Consider the following 21,999-nt stretch of genomic DNA (forward strand, 5'->3'; position numbering starts at 1 on the left):
CATGAATACATCACCAGTACCACTAACAGTACATGAATACATCACCAGTACCACTAACAGCACATGAATACATCACCAGTACCACTAACACTACATGAATACATCTCCAGTACCACCAACAGTACATGAATACATCACCAGTACCACTAACACTACATGAATACATCACCAGTACCACTAACATTACATGAATACATCACCAGTACCACTAACAGTACATGAATACACCACCAGTACCACTAACACTACATGAATACATCACCAGTACCACTAACACTACATGAATACATCACCAGTACCACCAACAGTACATGAATACATCACCAGTACCACTAACACTACATGAATACATCACCAGTACCACTAACAGTACATGAATACTTCACCAGTACCACTAACACTACATGAATACATCACCAGTACCACTAACAGTACATGAATACATCACCAGTACCACTAACAGCACATGAATACATCACCAGTACCACTAACACTACATGAATACATCACCAGTACCACCAACAGTACATGAATACATCACCAGTACCACTAACACTACATGAATACATCACCAGTACCACTAACAGTACATGAATACATCACCAGTACCACTAACAGTACATGAATACATCACCAGTACCACTAACAGCACATGAATACATCACCAGTACCACTAACACTACATGAATACATCACCAGTACCACCAACAGTACATGAATACATCACCAGTACCACTAACACTACATGAATACATCACCAGTACCACTAACATTACGTGAATACATCACCAGTACCACTAACAGTACATGAATACACCACCAGTACCACTAACACTACATGAATACATCACCAGTACCACTAACACTACATGAATACATCACCAGTACCACTAACACTACATGAATACATCACCAGTACCACTAACACTACATGAATACATCACCAGTACCACTAACAGTACATGAATACTTCACCAGTACCACTAACAGTACATGAATACATCACCAGTACCACTAACAGTACATGAATACATCACCAGTACCACTAACAGCACATGAATACATCACCAGTACCACTAACACTACATGAATACATCACCAGTACCACTAACACTACATGAATACATCACCAGTACCACTAACACTACATGAATACATCACCAGTACCACTAACACTACATGAATACATCACCAGTACCACTAACACTACATGAATACATCACCAGTACCACTAACACTACATGAATACATCACCAGTACCACTAACACTACATGAATACATCACCAGTACCACTAACAGTACATGAATACATCACCAGTACCACTAACAGTACATGAATACATCACCAGTACCACTAACAGCACATGAATACATCACCAGTACCACTAACACTACATGAATACATCACCAGTACCACTAACACTACATGAATACATCACCAGTACCACCAACAGTACATGAATACATCACCAGTACCACTAACACTACATGAATACTTCACCAGTACCACTAACAGTACATGAATACACCACCAGTACCACTAACACTGCATGAATACATCACCAGTACCACTAACACTACATGAATACATCACCAGTACCACCAACAGTACATGAATACATCACCAGTACCACTAACAGTACATGAATACACCACCAGTACCACTAACACTACATGAATACATCACCAGTACCACTAACAGTACATGAATACTTCACCAGTACCACTAACAGTACATGAATATATCACCAGTACCACTAACACTACATGAATACACCACCAGTACCACTAACACTACATGAATACATCACCAGTACCACCAACAGTACATGAATACATCACCAGTACCACCAACAGTACATGAATACACCACCAGTACCATTAACAGTACATGAATACACCACCAGAATCACAAAGAGTGCAGAAATGCAGCATCACAACCACCATCAGTACATAAACACATAATCAGAAGCCCCAACAGTACAGAAATCACAAAAACCACCATCTTTATAGAAATACAACACCAGAATCACCATCAGGACATGAATACATCACCAGTACTACCATCAGTATTGGAATATAGTAACAGAACAGCTATCAGCGCATAAATACATCACCAGAACCACCGTCAGTACGGATTACAGCACCAGAACCACTATCAGAAATATATCAAAAGAACAAAAAACAACATATAATTTACCAGTACCACCATCAGTACAGGAATTTATCATCTGACAGCCAGCTTGGAGATTGGCTGAATCGCACTATGAAAGGCGTCAAAATGCAGCCACCTGTTAAGACACTACAGGCCGCTGCATCAGGTGGCCTAACTGTACCTTCCTGCCGGCTGCATCCAGGGCAAATGCCTTGACAGTCCCCACCCTTTAAAATGCCAGTGGAAAAAGTGAAACATACAGTTGTGCTCAAAGTTTACATACCCCAGAAGACATTTTGCTTTCTTGGCCTTTCTTCAGAGAATATGAATGATAACACCAAAACTTTTTCTCCACTCATGGTCAGTGGTTGGGTGAAGCCATTTATTGTCAGCCTACTGTGTTTTCTCTTTTTAATTCATAATGGCAACCCAAAACATCCAAATGACCCTGATCAAAAGTTAAAGTTTACATACCCCATTTCTTAATACCGTGTATTGCCCCCTCTAACATCAATGACAGCTTGAAGTGTTTTGTGGTAGTTGTGGATGAGGTTCTTTATTTTCTCAGACGGTAAAGTTGCCCACTCTTCTTGACAAAAAACCTCCAGTTCCTGTAAATTCCTGGGTTGTCTAGCATGAACTTTGTGCTTCAGATGTCCCCAGAGTGTCTCAATGATACTGAGGTCAGGAGACTGAGATGGCCACTCCAGAAACTTCATTTTGTTCTGCTGTAGCCAATGACAGGTTGACTTGGCCTTGTGTTTTGGATCGTTGTCTTGTTGGAACGTCCAAGTACGTCCCATGCGCAGCTTCCGGGCTGATGATTGCAAATTTGCCTCCAGTATTTGCTGATAACGTGCTGCATTCATCTTTCCTTCAACTTTGACCAAGTTCCTTATGCCTTTTTAGCTCACACATCCCCAAAACATCAGCGATCCACCTCCATGCTTTACAGTAGGAATGGTGTTCCTTTCATCATAGACCTTGTTGACCTCTCTCCAAATGTAACATTTATGGTTGTGGCCAAAAAGTTTAATTTTGGTCCCATCACTCCAAATTACCTTGTTCCAGAAGTTTTGAGGCTTGTCTCTGTGCTGTTTTGCGTATTGTAGGCGAGATACTTTGTGGCATTTGCGCAGTAATGGCTTTCTTCTGGCGACTCAACCATGTAGCCCATTTTTCTTCAAGTGCCTCCTTGTTATGCATCTTGAAACAGCCACATCGCTAGTTTTCAGAAAGTCCTGCATTTCAGCTGATGTTGTTTGTGGGTTTTTCTTTGCATCCTGAACAATTTTCCTGGCAGTTGTTTGTTTTTACAGAGCTACTGATTTTCCATTTATTAATCACAGTTTGAACGCTGCTGACTGGTACTATCAATTCCTTGTATATATTTTTGTATCCCTTTCCTGTTTTATACAGTTCAACTACCTTTTCCCGTAGATCCATTGACAATTCTTTTGCTTGTCCCATGACTCTCAATCCAGAAATGTCAGTGGCTGGATGAAAGATGCAAGAGTCTGTCTGGATCCCAGAAGCTCACTCAGCTTTAATGCACACAGTGATTACAAGCAAACAGGTCACAGGTGAGGATGTTAACTTTAGTAGCCATTCAAACCCATTTGTGTCAACTTCTGTGTATGTCATCAGGACAAAATCAGGGTATGTAAACTTTTGATCAGGGTGATTTGTATGTTTTGGGTTGTCATTATGATTTGAAAAGAGAAAACACAGTAGTTTGACAATAAATGGCTTCACCCAACCACTAACCATGAGCGGAGAAAAAGTTTTGGTGTTATCATTCATATTCTCTGAAAAAAGACCAACAAAGTAAAAATTCTGCTGGGGTATGTAAACTTGAGAGATATAATGGCAGTTCTAAATCCCAGAATTGTCAGTGTTAATTTCTGTCTTTTTTTTCCACTAGGTGGTGCTGTTCATTGCCGTATCACACATATACTGTAGATTAAGCTCCTTTCTTCAAGAATTCCATGTAACTCTACAGCACACAATGTGGTTAGAGATGGAATGACAAGCAAACATTATATATATATATATATATATAGAAAGTAGCAAAATGATAGAAAGTCTAATACAAATAGATGCCGATCGCTGCAAACCTTTCAACTGCAGAGGTCGCTTGATAGACGGTTAAAGAAGGTTTAATATTGCAGATGAAATTCAAAAATCTGACATGTGCCTTTAACATGGGCAAGAGTGACACCTAGTGGCCAAAATAAGATATTGCAGGTATCCTAAATTACAAGCCACCTTGTGTTGCATATTCTTCACCTGCCATTGGATACGTGACTTGTCGTATCTAGATGTTCTGTAGCATGATGGTAACCTTTCTCTATATTCCATGTCACTGCTGGAAGAAACATTTTTCCGGGAGTTATAAGGAAGTTTATGAGAGGGCCCATATTGGAAACGGTCCAGAGAAGAAGAATCGTTAACGGCTAATTACAAGCACAATTTCCTTTTCGATCTAGATCACAAATGCAAAGCAACCCTTCCAATAATCGGGGACCGAAAACTAGAGATCTGTGCTGCCTGGTCAGGATCCCTGCAGGGAAGAGGCAGAGCAAAGACGAAAATGCGGGATAATTAAAGGGGGTTTTCTTAGGGAAGAGAATGGGGAAAGCCTCCACACCCTACTGTTCATTTGTCTGACAATCTGTAGTGTTGAAGGGTAAATGCAGATGGTTTAGGGCAGAAAAGTGAATCATTAGCTATATTCTTTAGAGTTCTGTTTTACCTCCTCACAGTATAAAAATTCCATTTCCCTGCAGTCACCCCTAGGGGGAGCTCATTGGGTTGTGAATTATACACAATCGGAAATGATTGCAGTGAGCTCCCTCTAGTGGCAGCAGAATGAATTGTAATGTAACTTGGCATTTCATGAGAAGTTTCAAAGGGGAAACAGTCAATGGCAATTCTCGAGTTTTCAATTCAGACTATTCAGGAAGCCTCTCGATTATTCAGTATTTAAGCCTTTAAAATTTTCAAGCAAGAGATTATAAGTTCCTTTAACATTTGATGCTGACATTGTAAACCGAGGCTTTTTTAGGCTCGATACATTATATTTAGTGACTCCAGATTGGCTCCATAGTCACTTAGACCCCCAATTCATTGTGTGTGTGTGTGTGTGTGTGTGAGGGGGGGGGGCACTTTTTTTGTTTTTGACTTGCTTTTTTAATGCCAAATTCTTCAAAATGTATCAACGTATTAATTTTGAGCAAAGTAAAAGGCGGCCTTTACTTTCTGTCTTTAACCGTTTTTGCATATTTTTTTTTTTGGCAAAAATTTTATCATGGTTTCCAAAAAACAGTAGCGAAACGGCAGCAAAATTCTGCAAAAATAGCTACGGAACAAGATGTGTTATCAGTGATTGTAATGAGGCGGTTGTTATGAGCGCAAATGTTCAATACTGGAGTTTGCCCAGGGTGATCGGGCATGCATAAGTGATGGGTTCGTGTCCCCGTGACGGCATGTTTCACAGCAGTTACACACCCAAAAAACATGGAGTGATTCCCTGACAAACACGCTGTCTAACAGCTGCAAAACATGCGGGCGCGAGGACACAAACATGTCACTCGAGCACTCGCTATACTCGGTGCATACCCAGGCACCCGGGGCAAACTCCACCACCTTCACTCATCACTAGAGCTTTCCTGTGCTGCTGCTTTAGATACAAAGGAGGAATCGGTGAGCCGACAATGATTTTTTTTTTCATCTACATTTTCATTTTTCCTATTTTTTAAATTTTTCCTTTTTATCCTTTTCTTTTTTACAACTTTATTGATTGTTGTGTTTTCCGGCCCCCGCAGATTGTCCATATTCCCCTAGTAGAACACCACCATTGTGGCAATCAACAAGTCCAATTCGAGAGACTGAATGTTTTCATCCTTTGCTACATTATATAGTGTTTATATTTCTTTTATTTTCTCTATACTTCCAAAAGTTTGATACAAAAAAAATAAAATAAAAACTCAAAATTGACCAAAATGTAAATGGTGCAAAAACTCTGCCGAAAATGCGCAGAATCAAAAATCCGCACCGTGAGAACTTGGCTTTAATCTGCGATTGGATCCAATTTGATCCTTGTCCCCCCGTGTCTGGCTCTGACCTGGCTTGTTAGTTTTAGGCTGGGGCGAAACGGCGCCGTGTGCCTCTCAAGTGAATGGGGTCACGTTATAATCTGCCAGGTATTGTGATCACCATGTAAAGTATCGGACACTTAACGACTGGCGCCAAAGCTGAGAGTGAGAGCTGTAATGGACGGGAGATCTGGGCCGTACAGAGCCCCGGTGACCGCTGATCAGGGCTATGGTCTTTTAAGGATTTGTTGTGACTGGGAGCAGAATTGACGAGCGCAATGTGTGCCGAGAAGTTGCGGATCGCACATAATTCCAGCTCCGTGATAAAACACCTTGTACCATGTGTCTTGTGTCTTCTGTCCTCAGGCTGATGAGGGCGAATCTCTGTCTCTGATCAGCGAAACGAACACGGCAACAGTTGGTGGACTCAACCCGGGGGCGATTTATTCCTTCCAGGTGAGAGCTCGAACGGAGCGAGGCTATGGAGCCTACAGCGGGAACATGTACTTCCAGACCCTGCTGGGAGGTGAGCAGCGCGCCCCCCCATCATCCATACTCCGCTGAATAATGCAAGGTCATTGATACACAAAGACAAGCAGAGCAATTAGGGAAAGCCGATCCGTGGCGCTGAGCGCAGAGTCCCCGGCTGGGAGCGGAGCACAGCACTACACATGTCAGCTCTGATAATGCAAAGCTAACGTGCATCACATCTGGATGAATTATATACAATAGAGCAGGAACGCGCGGCTGCAGATGCCATACATTATGTATATGAGGCTGCGCTCGTAGAAAATTGTTGTGACAGCTTCTTAGCATTTCTGGCATGTGGAAAGCTGGGCCAGGTCATGGGACAAGCGCTGCAGGCGACCGTACAGGAAACTTCCAGCTTTTATCATTATGTCATTTTTAGCTTCAACATTCAAACCTGATAAGTTTCTTATTATATCTTCATTAAGGTCAAAGCCTTGTATTCCTGATAAAGAACTGCACAGAGGTAAATGATAAAGATCTGGTGTTATCATGTATCTCTGTATACAGGGAGCTCCCCCTAGTGGTGGCTGCAGACAGGATATTATCATGTATCTCTGAATACAGGGAGCTCCCCCTAGTGGTGACTGCAGACAGGATCATATCATGTATCTCTGTATACAGGGAGCTCCCCCTAGTGATGGCTGCAGATAGGATCTTATCATGTAATCTCTGTATACAGGGAGCTCCTCCTAGTGGTGGCTGCAGACAGGATGTTATGTATCTCTGTATACAGGGAGCCCCCCCTAGTGGTGGCTGCAGACAGGGTCTTATCATGTATCTCTGTATACAGGGAGCTCCTCCTAGTGGTGGCTGCAAACAGGGTCTTATCATATATCTCTGTATACAGGGAGCTCCCCCTAGTGGTGGCTGCAGACAGGGTCTTATCATGTATCTCTGTATACAGGGAGCTCCCCCTAGAGGTGGCTGCAGACAGGATCTTATCATGTATCTCTGTATACAGGGAGCTCCCCCTAGTGATGGCTGCAGACAGAATCTTATCATGTATCTCTGTATACAGGGAGCTCCCTCTAGTGGTGGCTGCAGACAGGATCTTATCATGTATCTCTGTATACAGGGAGCTCCCCCTAGTGGTGGCTGCAGACAGGATCTTATGATGTATCTCTGTATACAGGGAGCTCCCCCTAGTGGTGGCTGCAGACAGAATCTTATCATGTATCTCTGTATACAGGGAGCTCCCTCTAGTGGTGGCTGCAGACAGGATCTTATGTATCTCTATATAGGGAGCTCCCCCTAGTGGTGGCTGCAGACAGGATCTTATCATGTATCTCTGTATACAGGGAGCTCCCCCTAGTGGTGGCTGCAGATTGAATCTTATCATGTATCTCTGTATACAGGGAGCTCCCCCTAGTGGTGGCTGCAGACAGAATCTTATCATGTATCTCTGTATACAGGGAGCTCCCCCTAGTAGTGGCTGCAGACAGGATATTATCTTGCATATCTGTTTACAGGGAGATGAAAAAGATGAGTTGAATTAACAAATTTGCACAGGATGATGGGTGACATTCACTTTAACCTTTAGATTGGTTTGAAAACTGAGGACAAAATAGTCAAAATAGCGAAAAACACAATTCTGCATTTTGTTGCAGGGCCACATTGCCACTTGTTACACCCCTTATTTAGCGTTACCAGCCCCATTCTTTACCCTCCACATGGTTTATTATTCGTAGTTGTGTTTTGCAGTGGGAAATCTCCGTGTCATTATCAGGACTCATATCCGCCGGTCTCATCTGTTCTTCCATTTTCTCTGCTCCACCATAGGAATAAAGGTGGATCTCTATAGTTTGATATGAGGCTCAATCATAGTGACAGGAAGTGTTGTCATGAGAGCTCGACACAGAATAACCCTTGATAGGCAGTGGTGCCATCCCATTAATGTTTGCAGCATGTGGCAGTGACAATAAGGACCTAATAGTGTTTCCACCATGCAGAAGACTTGTGTAGTGGGTGCCGGCCACCCTGTACGATATATGCTTATAATACACCAGATAATAATATAACATATAACGCTGCTCGTCTCTTCTAGGTGGGGAGAGGTCAGAACTATCTCAGGACAAGCTGCCGCTCATCGTCGGCTCCTGCCTCGGGGCTTTGGCCTTCATTGGTCTCTCCATCCTCCTGGTCCTTATACTTCTCTATAAAAGGTTATTTTTATTATTCTCAGATCGTTTTTTATCAATCATGGAAATACACAAGGAAATGAACCTCAAAACCCGACACGACCTCCAGTCCTCAATGTCCCCAACAGCATGACCAGATTTATAGAAAATGGAACCACAGTTTACGAGTTAATATAAATAAAGCCCCTGGTGGTCTGGAGTCTGTGGTATGCGTCCCCCTGGGTCTGTCTGTAGGGGGTACTGATAATGCGCTCATGCTGGAGTTTTAATTTGCAGTAAACTGTAGGATTATAACCTTGGAGGGAAGGAGATTATTGGCAGATTCCCTGGTGGTCTAGAGCCATAATTCTCCATCTGTGGTCCATATGACCAGGAGTTAGGGTTATGGGGGAAACCTGTACTGTCTAGCTAGTATTCAATAAAGGTTCTAGTGTAGGATCATAATCTTTGTGCTACTTTTGAAAACACTGTCAAGAGGTTGATGGTGAAGTCCCTGGTGGTCTAGAGCCTGTGTTCTTTATTTGTAGTACGTGTGCCCAAGAGGGTCTTACTAGAATGTATTAAATTCCCAGTGTGTGATCATAACCTTGGGGGTACTTTGAAACACATTGAGGAAGGGGTTTATGGGACGGTCCCTGTTTGTCTTGTGTCTGTAGGGGGATGCACTGAGCAATAGGATTATAACTTCGGGAGAACTTTGAGAGATGCTGGTGAAGATCTTAATGGAAGAGCCCCTGGTGGTCTAGAGCTTAAGTTCTCAACTTGTACTGTGTTCATACTGGCTTTATGTAAGCAGTATATTGTGTGATCATTAGTGTCAGGAGCCCCGCACTGCACTTGCTCACTGAGCCAGTGCGGGTGTGCTGAGTACAAAGACAGTGCTCAAAGATACCTGTGGAATGGGGCAGCAAGGCTTGGGACTAGATTAATGGCACAATCAAAGGGTCTATATGGTGGTAGCGCCTCAGCCTCACTTTCAGAAAATACATCTTCAAAATCTTTCAGGTACTCCGGAATATCTTCCAGATCGACAGACGACACTGACACAGATTTTACTGGGGTGACAAGAGTTGTCAAGTTACAACATAGACCGTTAGCCATACAACCCCACTGAATGATCTCCCCCGTGACCCAGTCAATAGTAGGATTGTGACGTTTAATCCAAGGCATACCCAGTACCAGTCCAGCCGGCAGATTATTTAGAACAAAACACCTTAATTTTTCCACGTGAGTGGAACCCACTTTCAGAGAAAAGGTATCCGTCATGAAGCAGATTCCCTCCTGGGTGATAGGAGAAGAATCAATTGCCACGAATTTAACAGGATCTTTTAACCTGACTGTCCCTATCTTATGAAAAGTCACAACTTTGGCATCGATCAGATTAATAGAAGAACCACAGTCAACAAAGGCGGTAGTCCCAACCAGACCGCCTGTAAGTCCCAGTTCCACCGGAAGCAGAATTTTAGTAAGTGAGGAAAAGGGTACCTGGGAGTCTGGGCAACCTCCTCGATTGTTACCCAGACTCAGTCGTTTTCCTGACGGCTTCACTGAAGAAGGGCAAGAAGAACAGTTCCTTCTCCAATGTCCAGCGGATCCACAGTAAAAGCACAATTGGTTGTTTCTTCGGTGTCTCCTCTCTTTTTCCTCCAATAACGTGGCACCAACCTCCATGGGCTCAGGACTAGATGCAGAGTCTCTCAGATTGGAGAATAAAGGGGTCTCCTGCAGCATGACCCCTCTTGCCCGCAGCCTACGGTCCATGCGGACAGCCTGGATCATAGCGTCCTCCAAAGAATCCGGTGAAGGATGAAGGGCTAGGGCATCTTTCAAACGTTCGGACAGGCCTCTACAGAACAAACCCCGGAGGGCAGAATCATCCCAGGAGACCTCCGCTGCCAAGCGTCTGAACTCAGAGAAGAACCATTCAGCAGAGTGCCTCCCCTGTGTCACACTCATCACCATATCGTCTGCCAGCCGCACTCTATCAGGCTCATCATAAATGTGCCCCAGAGCCTCAAAGAACAAATTCACAGACATACGTTCAGGAGCAGAGGAAGAGAGAGAGAAAGCCCATGCCTGTGGAGCCCCCCGAAGTAGGGAAATGACGACCCCCACCCTCTGGAACTCATCCTCGGAGGAGCGGGGCCACAGAGAAAAAAAAAGCTTGCATCCTTCTCTGAACGACCTGAACTCCCTTTTATCCCCTGAATTAGGGTCTGGCAATTTGACCAGAGATTCGGGGGATGCCAATGACACATCTCTATCCCCAGCACTAGGAGCCCCTGCAGCGACAGCCCCCTGCACAGTATCCACCAACTGTTGCTGGGTCTGGGCCATCGTGCACTGTTCCACATTAAGTTTGTGGAACATTTGGGTCAGGCGCTTGACCTGATCAGCCAAAGCTTGGATGGGATCCATGAGGATAACACTTTTTTTTTTTCTTCAGAGGAAAAAAAAAACTGAAATGGTCAGCTATAATGTCAGGAACACCGCACTGCACTTGCTCACTGAGCCAGTGCGGGTGTCCTGAGTACAACGACTGTGCAAAAAGATACCTGTGGAGCAGGGCAGCAGCGGTGACGATGCATGCTCCAGGACCTGAAGCACGTGACTGCTGGCGGCGTGGCCTCAGCTCCACAGAGCCAGGAGCTGCAGGGAAACTCCTAGAAGGGTAACTACAGGACAATATTACCAAGGGGCATAGACAGAGACAGAAACCAGATCAAGCCGAGGTCAAAGCACGAGATAGCAGGACAGTACCAAAGGGTTAGACAGAGCGAATAGTCAGGACGTAGCAATAGATCAGAAAACCAGAACGGGCAATGGACGGTACAATAGGGACAAATTGTAATGGAGTAACGATAGCCAAGCCAGGAGGTCAGAACCGGAGAAGGCAATAGTACCAAAACGAGAGACGGAGTACAGAGTGAGGGAACAAGCCGGGTCATACACGGGAAGAAAACAAGCAATGCAATATACATGCACACCAGGGGGGTCAGACACACCAGAACAACAGTATAGCTGACAGAGAACCCTGGTAAAGAGTTAGTATAAATATCCCTCCCAGATCCAGAAAGAGGCCACGAACACTTAACCCTGTGAGTGCAGGGCAAGAACCCTGTTCAATCCATGACAATTAGTACTTTGCAAGACATTGGTACCGGGTGATGGTGAAATTCCTGGTGGTCTAGAACCTAAGCAGTTAACCTTTGGTACATATGTCCTGGGGTTATGTCTGTAGGGGAGTCCTCCTAATGTGTTCATGCTGACTTTTATTAGGCAACACATATCTTTGGGAATAGTTTGAGAGAAGCTAGTGAAGAAGTTAATGGTAGAGTCCCTGGTGGTCTAGAGCTTAGTTTCTTAACTAGTTGTATATGTCTGCAAGGGTTCTCGTTCTGTAGAGAATATTGGTAATGTGTTCACGATGACTTTTAATAAGCAGCGCAGTGTATGATCTAGGGGGTACTCTGAGGGACACTGGTGAAGGGGCTTCATGGAAGGGTCCCTGTTGGTCTAGAGTTTACTTCTTAGTGTATAGTACATGTGTCTCAGAGGTATGAGTACAGTGCTGTGTGATTATACCTTTGGGAGTACTCTGAGGGACCATGGTGAAGGATTTAATGGTAGGGTCCCTGGTGGCCTAGAGCCTCAGCTCTTCTCCTGTGTCCCTGGACATGGCTGAGGAGGATGCTCATACTGTCTTCTTACTGGCCTATTGTAGTCTTCCAGTGGAGTTTTCTTGGTCCTGGTGGCAAGTTCTACCTGTGTCTCCAACAATCACTGCTGACCCCAAGCGTCACTGTATCAATACCTTAAAGGGTTACTTCATGATGTTGGGTCAAGAATTAAAGACCATGTGATTCACTTTTTTTCCACTTTTCCAAAAGTTCTCATTTATTAATGTATTGATTTGACTTTTCTCCTGTCGTATAATTATAGTAAAAGGCGGGAGACGCCGTACACCGACCGACTGCAGCACTATATCACATCCAGGGGTGAGTGCGGCCTCCGAGGCGCCACATTGTGGCTGGGCTATATGTGAACTCATAGCAAAACTGACATGGTAAATTCCTTCCATTGCATTTACCCGCTGCTGTCACTAGAGGGAGCTCACAAAACAAACATTTTTCCTCTCTGGGTACAGAGTCCATCATTTTTTATGGATTTTTTGCAAGTCATCAATTTAAAGTGTAAAATATTATAATATATTTTATCAGAAAAATCTGCTTCTTTCTCCTCCTGGACTGATCATTCAATTCATGAGTAATAACTGTCTTTATATTTTCCCATTATTGAGATAGGAGATGACAGTTGGTGCTCGTAAGGTTCTATGGAGAATTGTAACTATCCTTTCGGGAGAACTCGCAGCAGAATCTCTGTGTGTTCCTCTAGCTTCTCCCTGTTCCTCCATAGAGTTTTAAAAGCACCAAGTGGCATCTCCGATCTAAATAATCAATATTCACTGTCTTGGAGGAGAAAGAAACAGATTTCTCTTTTTAAAATGTATTGCAATGCGGTAAAGCCATAAAAATTGATACAATCTATGTGCATAGAGCGCCCCCTGGTGGCTCAGAATGTGTATATTATATAAATGCAACCAAGGAGTGAACTGGTTGTAACGCTGGGGCTCATGGTGAAGCTTATATTTGTGCTCATGTTAAACTGCCAGAAAAGGGGTCAGAAATGATTCCCATGGCAAATTTCAATAGTACTTTCTTTATTTTCCTTAATACTACTCCAGAGCTGCATGCATAATTCTGACATCTGTATGAAGCCTCACTGACGACGTTCAGTAAGCTAAGCGACTGGCGCTGCCCTAGTGATGGCGCCTGATACAAAAGTAACACTATACTGAATGCAAAGTGTAAGGGAAAGATTTGTACAAACTCTATACAAGCACGAAACGTTGGGAGATTTCAGCTCTGAAGCAGAAGTGAGAATGCAGCTGTGGAGGGACTGAACCGTTCACTAGTTAATTCTATACATGAATATTATTGTATTATTATTATTAATATTATAATATTATATATCGTGCTCTGACACAAGACCGACCTCCATTTATCTCAGGTATAGGGGTGAAATATTACATCGACCCATCCACATACGAGGACCCCGCAGAGGCCGTGCGGGAATTTGCTCGAGAGATCGATGTGTCCTATGTGAAAATTGAAGAGGTGATCTGCACAGGTAATGTCACGTGGGAGAATACCAGGTGTGTGTGCAGCAAAGAGGAGACTCCGCATGTAAGAACCGAGAGTCCCGGGAGATACAGTAAAGGGCAGATATTTGATATATTCGATAGATGTGCTAGATACGTAGAAAGGTGATGGATCATCTATGAGATGTGCCGGATGATCTACGAGATGTGATGGATGATCTACGAGATGTGATGGATGATCTACGAGATGTGATGGATGATCTACGAGATTTGATGGATGATCTACTAGATGTGATGGATCATCTACAAGATGTGATGGATGATCTACGAGATGTGATGGATGATCTACGAGATGTGATGAATCATCTACGAGCGAGATGTGATGGATCATCTACGAGATGTGATAGATCATCTCCGAGATGTGGTGGATGATGTAAGAGATGTGATGGATGATCTACGAGATGCAATGGATCATCTACGAGATGTGATGGATCAACTACGAGATGTGACGAATCATCTACGAGATGTGATGGATCATCTACGAGATGTGACAGATCATCTATGAGATGTGATGGATCATCTATGAGATGTTTCTTTTCTTTCCTTCAGGAGATTTCGGGGACGTTTGCCGTGGTCGTCTGTGTCTACCTGGAAAGAGAGACATCGCTGTTTGTATCCGCACGCTGCGCTCGGGGAGCGGTGACAAGGAGCGGGGTGACTTCCTTGGGGAAGCGAGCATCATGGGGCAGTTTGACCATCCCAATGTTGTGCGCCTAGAAGGTGCCGTGACTCGCAGTCGCCCCATCATGATACTAACCGAGTACATGGAGAACGGAGCCCTGGACGCTTATCTCAGGGTAGGGGATGAGGATCACCATAAATTACCGTAGGAAACAATGTGCCCCATCTTCAGTTTGGAGGGTGAACCATTGACATGTCCGTTGCTGGTGGTGGAGCAGGGGTTGAGTGCTTGGCCAGTCGATTATTTTCTTGGCCGGTGGATAATTTTCTTGACCGTTGGATTATTTCCTCATTTTCCATAGTGGATAGTATCTTGATGACTCTTCCATTTTCCTGACATATGACAGCCTCCTTCCTCTTGTATCTCAGCAGTGTGAGGGTGGTCTGTCTGCCCTACAGATGGTTTCCATGCTCCGCGGCGTGGCATCCGGGATGCGATATCTGTCCGATAGAAGTTATATCCATAGAAATCTTGCAGCTCGTAGTATCCTGGTGAATGGACAGTTAGTGTGCAAAGTGTCTGGACTGCGCGGACCTCTAGACCTGGTGAGTACGTGTTTCGTCAGCTGTGGACATGAATAGAAGAGACTCCTCTCCAAGAACAGTGCGGTCCAATAGCTCCTCGTAATGCACAAGCCCACCTCTTTGGAGGTGGTAATGGCCCCCTTACCTCGGACTCCTGTGTGGGTGCAACAGTGGTGTGTCTGCCCCTGATCCTAGCTAACTTTTAGACTACTGCCAAACAGTGCAAACTATTGTTGCCATGTACAATATACATAATATCGGTTGGTACGTGGGCCAAGTGCTCTTGTGCCCACTCAATCCAGAGGGTCCCACCAGTCTTTTGTAGGAGTTGAGTGTTGCATGAAACTCCCTCACCATTCCCCCGCAGCTCCCGTTATGTTTCATACCAAGTCCCATGAGAACCCACTGGTAATGCTCGGTCCACCAGTAACGTTCGGCAGTGGGGACCTCCGTCAGCCGGTCATTGCCTGCCCCAGCCATTTGCAGCGTGTTGACATAGGACCAGAGAGTAAAGGTCAGCAAGGATCTGTGGAGTGTCAGGATGGGAGCGGTGGGGAAGCGGTATCAGTGCCGCCATCAGGGCTTAACTGCCCTTACTACTGTAGTATGGGGCCCGGTGATTAGAGGGGCCCAGCCGGACACGCTGGCAGTCCTGAGAGGTATGGTTGACCACCACTTCTTTCATTTTTTTTAGCACTCCGATAAATATATTTTTACCCCAGGAATATACTCCTGTGACAATTTTTTTAAAGAACCATCACTCCAGATGAGGGCGATCTGGATCCCTTTTCTGGCTATTGCAGTAATATGAGATCTCCAGAAAGTTGTTAAGTTCCCTCCATGTTCCCGCAGGTGGGGCGGCAGTCTCTACGTTGGATGGCACCAGAAGCTCATCAGCAACGCAAGTTCTCCAGTGCCAGTGACGTGTGGAGCTACAGCATCGTCATGTGGGAAGTCACCTCCTACGGAGAGCGTCCATACTGGGACATGAGCAATCAAGAGGTCACCTCAATATGTCTTCTGTCCTTCACAAGTTTGTTTTTCAGTTGTAACACTGTTTCCATGTGTGATGTTTTGTGTGGATGCAGCTCCTAGGCAGTTCTATGTGTCTCTTTGCTTACAGACTACAAACAATCCCTGTGTGGTCTGAGCCCGCAGTTGTCCTCCCCTCTGGCCTCACCTTCTTACTATCGTACATGAGATAGGTTAGCAATAACTAGGGAAGAGATGTAAGGGAGTGTGACTGTGAGATCAGACTACACAGAAGTTTGTTGTCTGTTACCATAGATACAGAATTTGCTCCATCTATAGACAGCATAGGATAGATAGTGACATTCTGAGCTCTGGGAGATGTCATTTATTATGATTGTATTCACTATTTTCAGATACAATCCTGCCAGAACTCACAGAGAATGACTGTGAGTCCTCCTTCCCCGGCCACCACCTTATATAAAAAGCTGTGATTCCTGATTAACCTCGTTCACACATAGAGAAAACCTTCCTCCTCTGCTGATGTACAAACCTAAACATGTGTGCGCAAAGGAAGCAGGATGCCCAGGCTTTCTATATGAGTGAAAGGGCTCACAGGTTTTCTCCATGAGTAGGAGGGGAAAGCAGGACTCACAGGCTTTCTTTATGAGTGGGAGGGGGAAACTGGACTCACAGGCTCTCTATGAGTAGGTGATGGGAGCAGGACTCACAGACTCTAAGAGTAGGAGGGAGAAGCAGAACTCACAGGCTTTCTCTATGAGTGGGAGGGGGAAAAAGGACTCACAGGCTTTCTCTATGAGTGGGATGGGGAAAAAGTACTCACAGGCTCTCTATGAGTGGGAGGGGGAAACTAGACTCACAGGCTTTCTCTATGAGTGGGTGGGGGATGCAGGGCTCACAGGCTTCATCTATGAGTGGGTGGTTGAAGCAGGGCTCACAGGCTTTGTCTATGAGTGGGTGGGGGAAGCAGGACTCACAGGCTTTCTCTATGAGTAGGAGGGGGAAGTGGGACTGACAGACTATCTCTGAGTGGATGGGTGCAGCAGGATGCACAGGCTTTCTCTATGAGTGGGTGGGGGAAGCAAGAATCACAGGCTTTCTATATGAGTAGTTGGGGAAGCAGGACTCACAGGCTTTCTCTATGAGTGGGAGGGGGAAACAGGACCCCCAGGCATTCTCTATGAGTGGGTGCACCAGAACTCACAGGCTTTGTCTATGAGTGGGACGAGGTAGCAGGACTCACAGGCTCTCTATGAGTGGAACGAGGTAGCAGGACTCACAGGCTCTCTATGAGTGGGTGGAGGCAGCAGGACTCACAGACTTTCTATATAAGTACTGGTGGGAGGTAAAAATCTTTTAACATGAAAATGCTGAATGAAGTCACAGACGTCTGTAAATATCCGTGCTCAGGCCTTCACCCTTTACACCGTTCTCTCACCACTCCAAGACCTACCGGGCTGTGTGCTGACATCTTCCACTCTTCTTATTCCACTATCTCATTTCTGTTTCATACTCCTCAGGTATTAGATGCCATAGACCAGGAGTACCGCCTTCCCCCTCCCCCAGATTGCCCCAGCGCACTTCACCTCCTGATGCTGGACTGCTGGCAGCTGGATCGGTCTCAGAGGCCTCGGTTTGAGCAGATCGTTAGCTCTTTGGATCGAATGATAAGAAATCCAAACTGCTTAAAAACAGTGGGAGTCTCAAGCAGCAGGTGAGTACGGGGCTCAATCGTCCATAAAGGACAAATTCATGGAAAATCACCTCTAGGCAGAAAGCTCTCTTTACAATCAGGCGATCACACTATGCGTTCAGCGATCAGCTGTAATCTGGCAGTAAGTGTTCAGTTTTCCTACAGCGCCACCACTGGGGAAACTTTAGTATTACACTGTGCACATTAAAATTAGTAGATTGTTTGTTTAACGTAGGATGAGACAGGTCCTCCAGAGTGAGAGACACTACTTGTACCCACTCCCCACTTTAGTCTAGAGGTGAGGACACCGGACAGAAGACCCCCCACCCCTTTATTATTTCCTTAATAGGGTATATGGCAGTGGGTTTTCTGTAGGAGACAACCCCGTATTATATACTATGACATACTGGAGTGTACAGACACATTATGGGCATCACTAGGCCTATGAGATCCTTTCTGAGTGAATTTCCTCTAAAACTGGGGCTACATGACTTTTTATACCCTAGTATGCTTTTTGTGCTTCTTTCTCCACTTATGAGCCACTTCTTTTCTTTCGCTTCTCTCGTTGCCTCGCTCTAGACAAAAAAAGACTACTAACTCACTGAGGGATCAGATTACAGCCACATATTGAAGTCTATGGAGAAGGGAGAGAGGAAAGTCAGAATGAAGTAGAGCCATAATGCTGATTTCTATTACATGTTTAATCTCAGTTTAGCTCTGGAATGCTGACAAATTCTTAACCTAACTCTGAAGCTAGATTCACAATTACACTGCTCAGTATTGCTCTATAATGTCCTATACTTTGCTGTTTTCTATTAAATCTAATAGCAAAGCCCAGTGATGAATTCACAGCTACACAGCGCAGTACGCCTGCATAATGTTCTCAATGCTGCTGCTTTTTAGTAAGTGTTTATCTCACCCAGAGCAGGATTCACAGTTGCACTCCTCATAACTGCATAGCTGCTGTATATTCTTCTCCTAGCTGCTCTGGCTACTATTACCACTTTCTGCAACATCATAGTCTTCAATGCTGCTGCTTTTTAGTAAGTGTTTATCTCACTTTAGAGCTGGATTCACAGTTACACTCCTCATAACTGCTGGATATTGTTCTCCAAGTTACTATTACTACTATTTGTGACATAATAGTCCTCAATGCTGCTGCTTTTTAGTAAGTGTTTATCTCAACTTAGAGCTGGATTCACAGTTACACTCCTCATAAATGCTGGATATTGTTTGCCCAGTTTATATTACTACTATCTGTGACATAATAGTCCACAATGCTGCTGCTTTTTAGTAAGTGTTTATCTCACCTTAGAGCTGGATTCACAGTTACACTCCTCATAACTGCTGGATATTGTTCTCCAAGATAATATTACTACTATCTGTGACATAATAGTCCTCAATGCTGCTGCTTTTTAGTAAGTGTTTATCTCACCTCAGAGCTGGTTTCACAGTTACACTCGTCATAACTGCTGTATCTTCTTCTCCGAGCTTCTCCTGTTACTCTTACTACTATATGTGACATCATAGTCTAAACATATACAGTAAAATAGAGGAAGTCTCGTGCCAAAGGGTCTGAATAATCTACAGAGCACCATAGGGTCTCCTCTGTCATCTCCTTATCATTTGGATTTCCTCTTTAACATCTGTTCATGTCTGAACTTTCTGCTGCTTTTACATCTGTTATTTTTGGAGACGGCACCGACGAGGATTTTCTTTTATTTATTGTGATATTTTGCTTTTCTGTGTAAATAATTCAGCCTAAAAGCAGCGACTTCTGTTGTAACGTCGTCCCGCCACCTGTTCCGCTGACGCGTTTCACCTTCTCTTCTGGGTCAGACCGTCGCAGCCGCTCCTCAGTAACTGCCCTCCAGACTTCCCGTCCCTCTCCTCCCCGCACGAATGGCTGGAGGCGATCAAGATGGAGAAATACAGAGAAAACTTTGACAAAGCTGGATACACAACGCTGGACGCCATCTCCCGACTGACGGCAGAGTAAGGGAATGGGATTTTCTCGTCGGCTGCGGCCTCAGTAATTTATCTTATGTACGGTAGGATAAAATCTGGGCAACTTCCCAATATATCTGCTATATCTTTTTATATATTTTCATCTCTGCTTGCTGTCAGCAAATAGAATCATTCAGTTTTTCATTCTGATGCTGAAAACCCCTTTAATCGGGTACGTCTCACAGCTGAGGGTTTGTTTCTGTTAGTCTATCAATAAGTCGCAGAACGTTTCATTATACAACATTTGTACATCACATAACGTTCCAAAAATGTTTATTTCCTACCAGGATTTATACTCTAGTCACATCCAAAGTATGTTAGCAGAATTCGGAATGCTGCTCTGGATGTGACTGGAGTATAAGATAATGCAGGGTGTAAGACTCTGTAATGAGCAGCATTGGGCTTTCAGGATCATTGCCCTTTAAATTAGCGTCAGTCTTTCCGCCCCCGTTATCGTATCTGACGTGTTTTTCTTCGTTTCCAGAGATATCCAGTTAATCGGAGTGACGCTGTCCGGTCACCAGAAGAAGATTCTCAGCAGTATCCAGCTCCTGAAGGCTCATCTACAGCCCCTGGAGCCGGTGGAGGTCTGAAGAGCCGACAGACCGCCGAGGCGGAGAGGAACAGATGCTGATGAGGGGTGAATCCAGGATACGGTCAGGAGACCCCACCGGGGTCTACCCAACACATCAGACTTCTACTAAGACACAGATACAATGTAACAGAAGCAGCGAGACTAAGAAACGGAGCAGAGGCTGAGACCACGCGGGAACGAGGAGACGGGGAGGGGCGGCCGCAGAAACATCAACGGGGGACACAAAGTACCAGAAATAGGGTCAAAGGGCGACCACGGGTACAAGATACATCAGAAAGGGGCAGAAGTTTCCATCCACTATATATATAATGACACATCTGCAGGTTTTTCTCAATATCTGACATGAAATCAGAATAAACCTTTCCCGTTTTAGGTCAGTCAGGAATACCATCATTATTAATATTTGCCAAATGCCAGAATAATGAGGGAGAGAGAATGTTTTAAGGCATTTTTATTACTTATTGCAAAGTCACAAGTTTCCATCCATTTCATTAGTATTTGGTACCATTGCCCTTAAACTGAATGGCTTGGGTTAGACGTTTGGGATCTCCTTCCACAAGCTTCTCACAGTAGTTGGTCAGAATTTGGTTCATTCCTCCTGACAAAACTTGTGTAACTGATCCAGGTTTGTAGGTCGCCTTGCTTGCAGTGGCTTTTTTAGCTTTTCAGATATTGAGAAAAACTTGCAGATGCGTCTTTTTATATAGTGAATGGAAATTTCTGGTTTCAACTGTATATCAGAAAGGGGCAGAAGTTTCCATCACACACTGATTACATGGGTTACTATGACTCCACCAGCAGAATAGTGAGTGCAGCTCTGGGGTATAATACAGGATGTAACTCAGGATCAGTAATGTAATGTATGTACACAGTGACTGCACCAGCAGAATAGTGAGTGCAGCTCTGGGGTATTATACAGGATGTAACTCGGAATCAGTAATGTAATGTATGTACACAGTGACTGCTCCAGCAGAATAGTGAGTGCAGCTCTGGAGTATAATACAGGATGTAACTTGGGATCAGTACAGGTTCTGTAATGTATAGTACCTTAAAGTATTCATACCCCGTGAGCTTTTCCACATTACATCCACAAATTTAAATATATTTTATTAGGATTTTTTCTGATACCAACACAAAGTAGCAAGTATTTGTGAAGTATAAAGGAAACAGGGTTTTCTAGATATTTTAAAAATATAAATCTGAACATTGTGAGGTACATTTGTATTCATCCTTCCTGACTTAATACTTTGTAGGGCCACCTTTTGAGGCAATTACCGTTTTTTGCGGCCTGTCTCTCCAGCTTTGCACATCTAGAGGTGACATTTTGCCCCTTCGTCTTTGCCCTCTCGCCCTCGCTCACTGAGA

The 21,999-nt window shown here is 44.3% G+C and overlaps 1 protein-coding gene across 1 annotated transcript in view; it reads left to right on the forward strand.

Moving 5' to 3' along the window:
- LOC141056095 (ephrin type-B receptor 5-like) overlaps positions 1–21,719 on the forward strand; it is a 96,683-nt gene extending 74,964 nt beyond the window's left edge. The window contains exons 10-19 of the mRNA XM_073552752.1: positions 6,620–6,779; positions 8,829–8,946; positions 12,865–12,920; positions 13,993–14,112; positions 14,693–14,940; positions 15,194–15,370; positions 16,202–16,351; positions 17,860–18,053; positions 19,872–20,027; positions 20,524–21,719. Coding sequence (XP_073408853.1) covers positions 6,620–6,779; positions 8,829–8,946; positions 12,865–12,920; positions 13,993–14,112; positions 14,693–14,940; positions 15,194–15,370; positions 16,202–16,351; positions 17,860–18,053; positions 19,872–20,027; positions 20,524–20,632 — 1,488 coding nt within the window. The 3' untranslated portion in view covers positions 20,633–21,719. The remainder of the gene's footprint in view (positions 1–6,619; positions 6,780–8,828; positions 8,947–12,864; positions 12,921–13,992; positions 14,113–14,692; positions 14,941–15,193; positions 15,371–16,201; positions 16,352–17,859; positions 18,054–19,871; positions 20,028–20,523) is intronic.
- The last annotated feature ends 280 nt before the right edge of the window (positions 21,720–21,999 follow it).

The sequence above is a fragment of the Dendrobates tinctorius genome, unplaced genomic scaffold (genome assembly GCF_039654945.1).
Source record: "Dendrobates tinctorius isolate UK_male_01 unplaced genomic scaffold, ASM3965494v1 ptg000196l, whole genome shotgun sequence".
Taxonomy (NCBI): domain Eukaryota; kingdom Metazoa; phylum Chordata; class Amphibia; order Anura; family Dendrobatidae; genus Dendrobates; species Dendrobates tinctorius.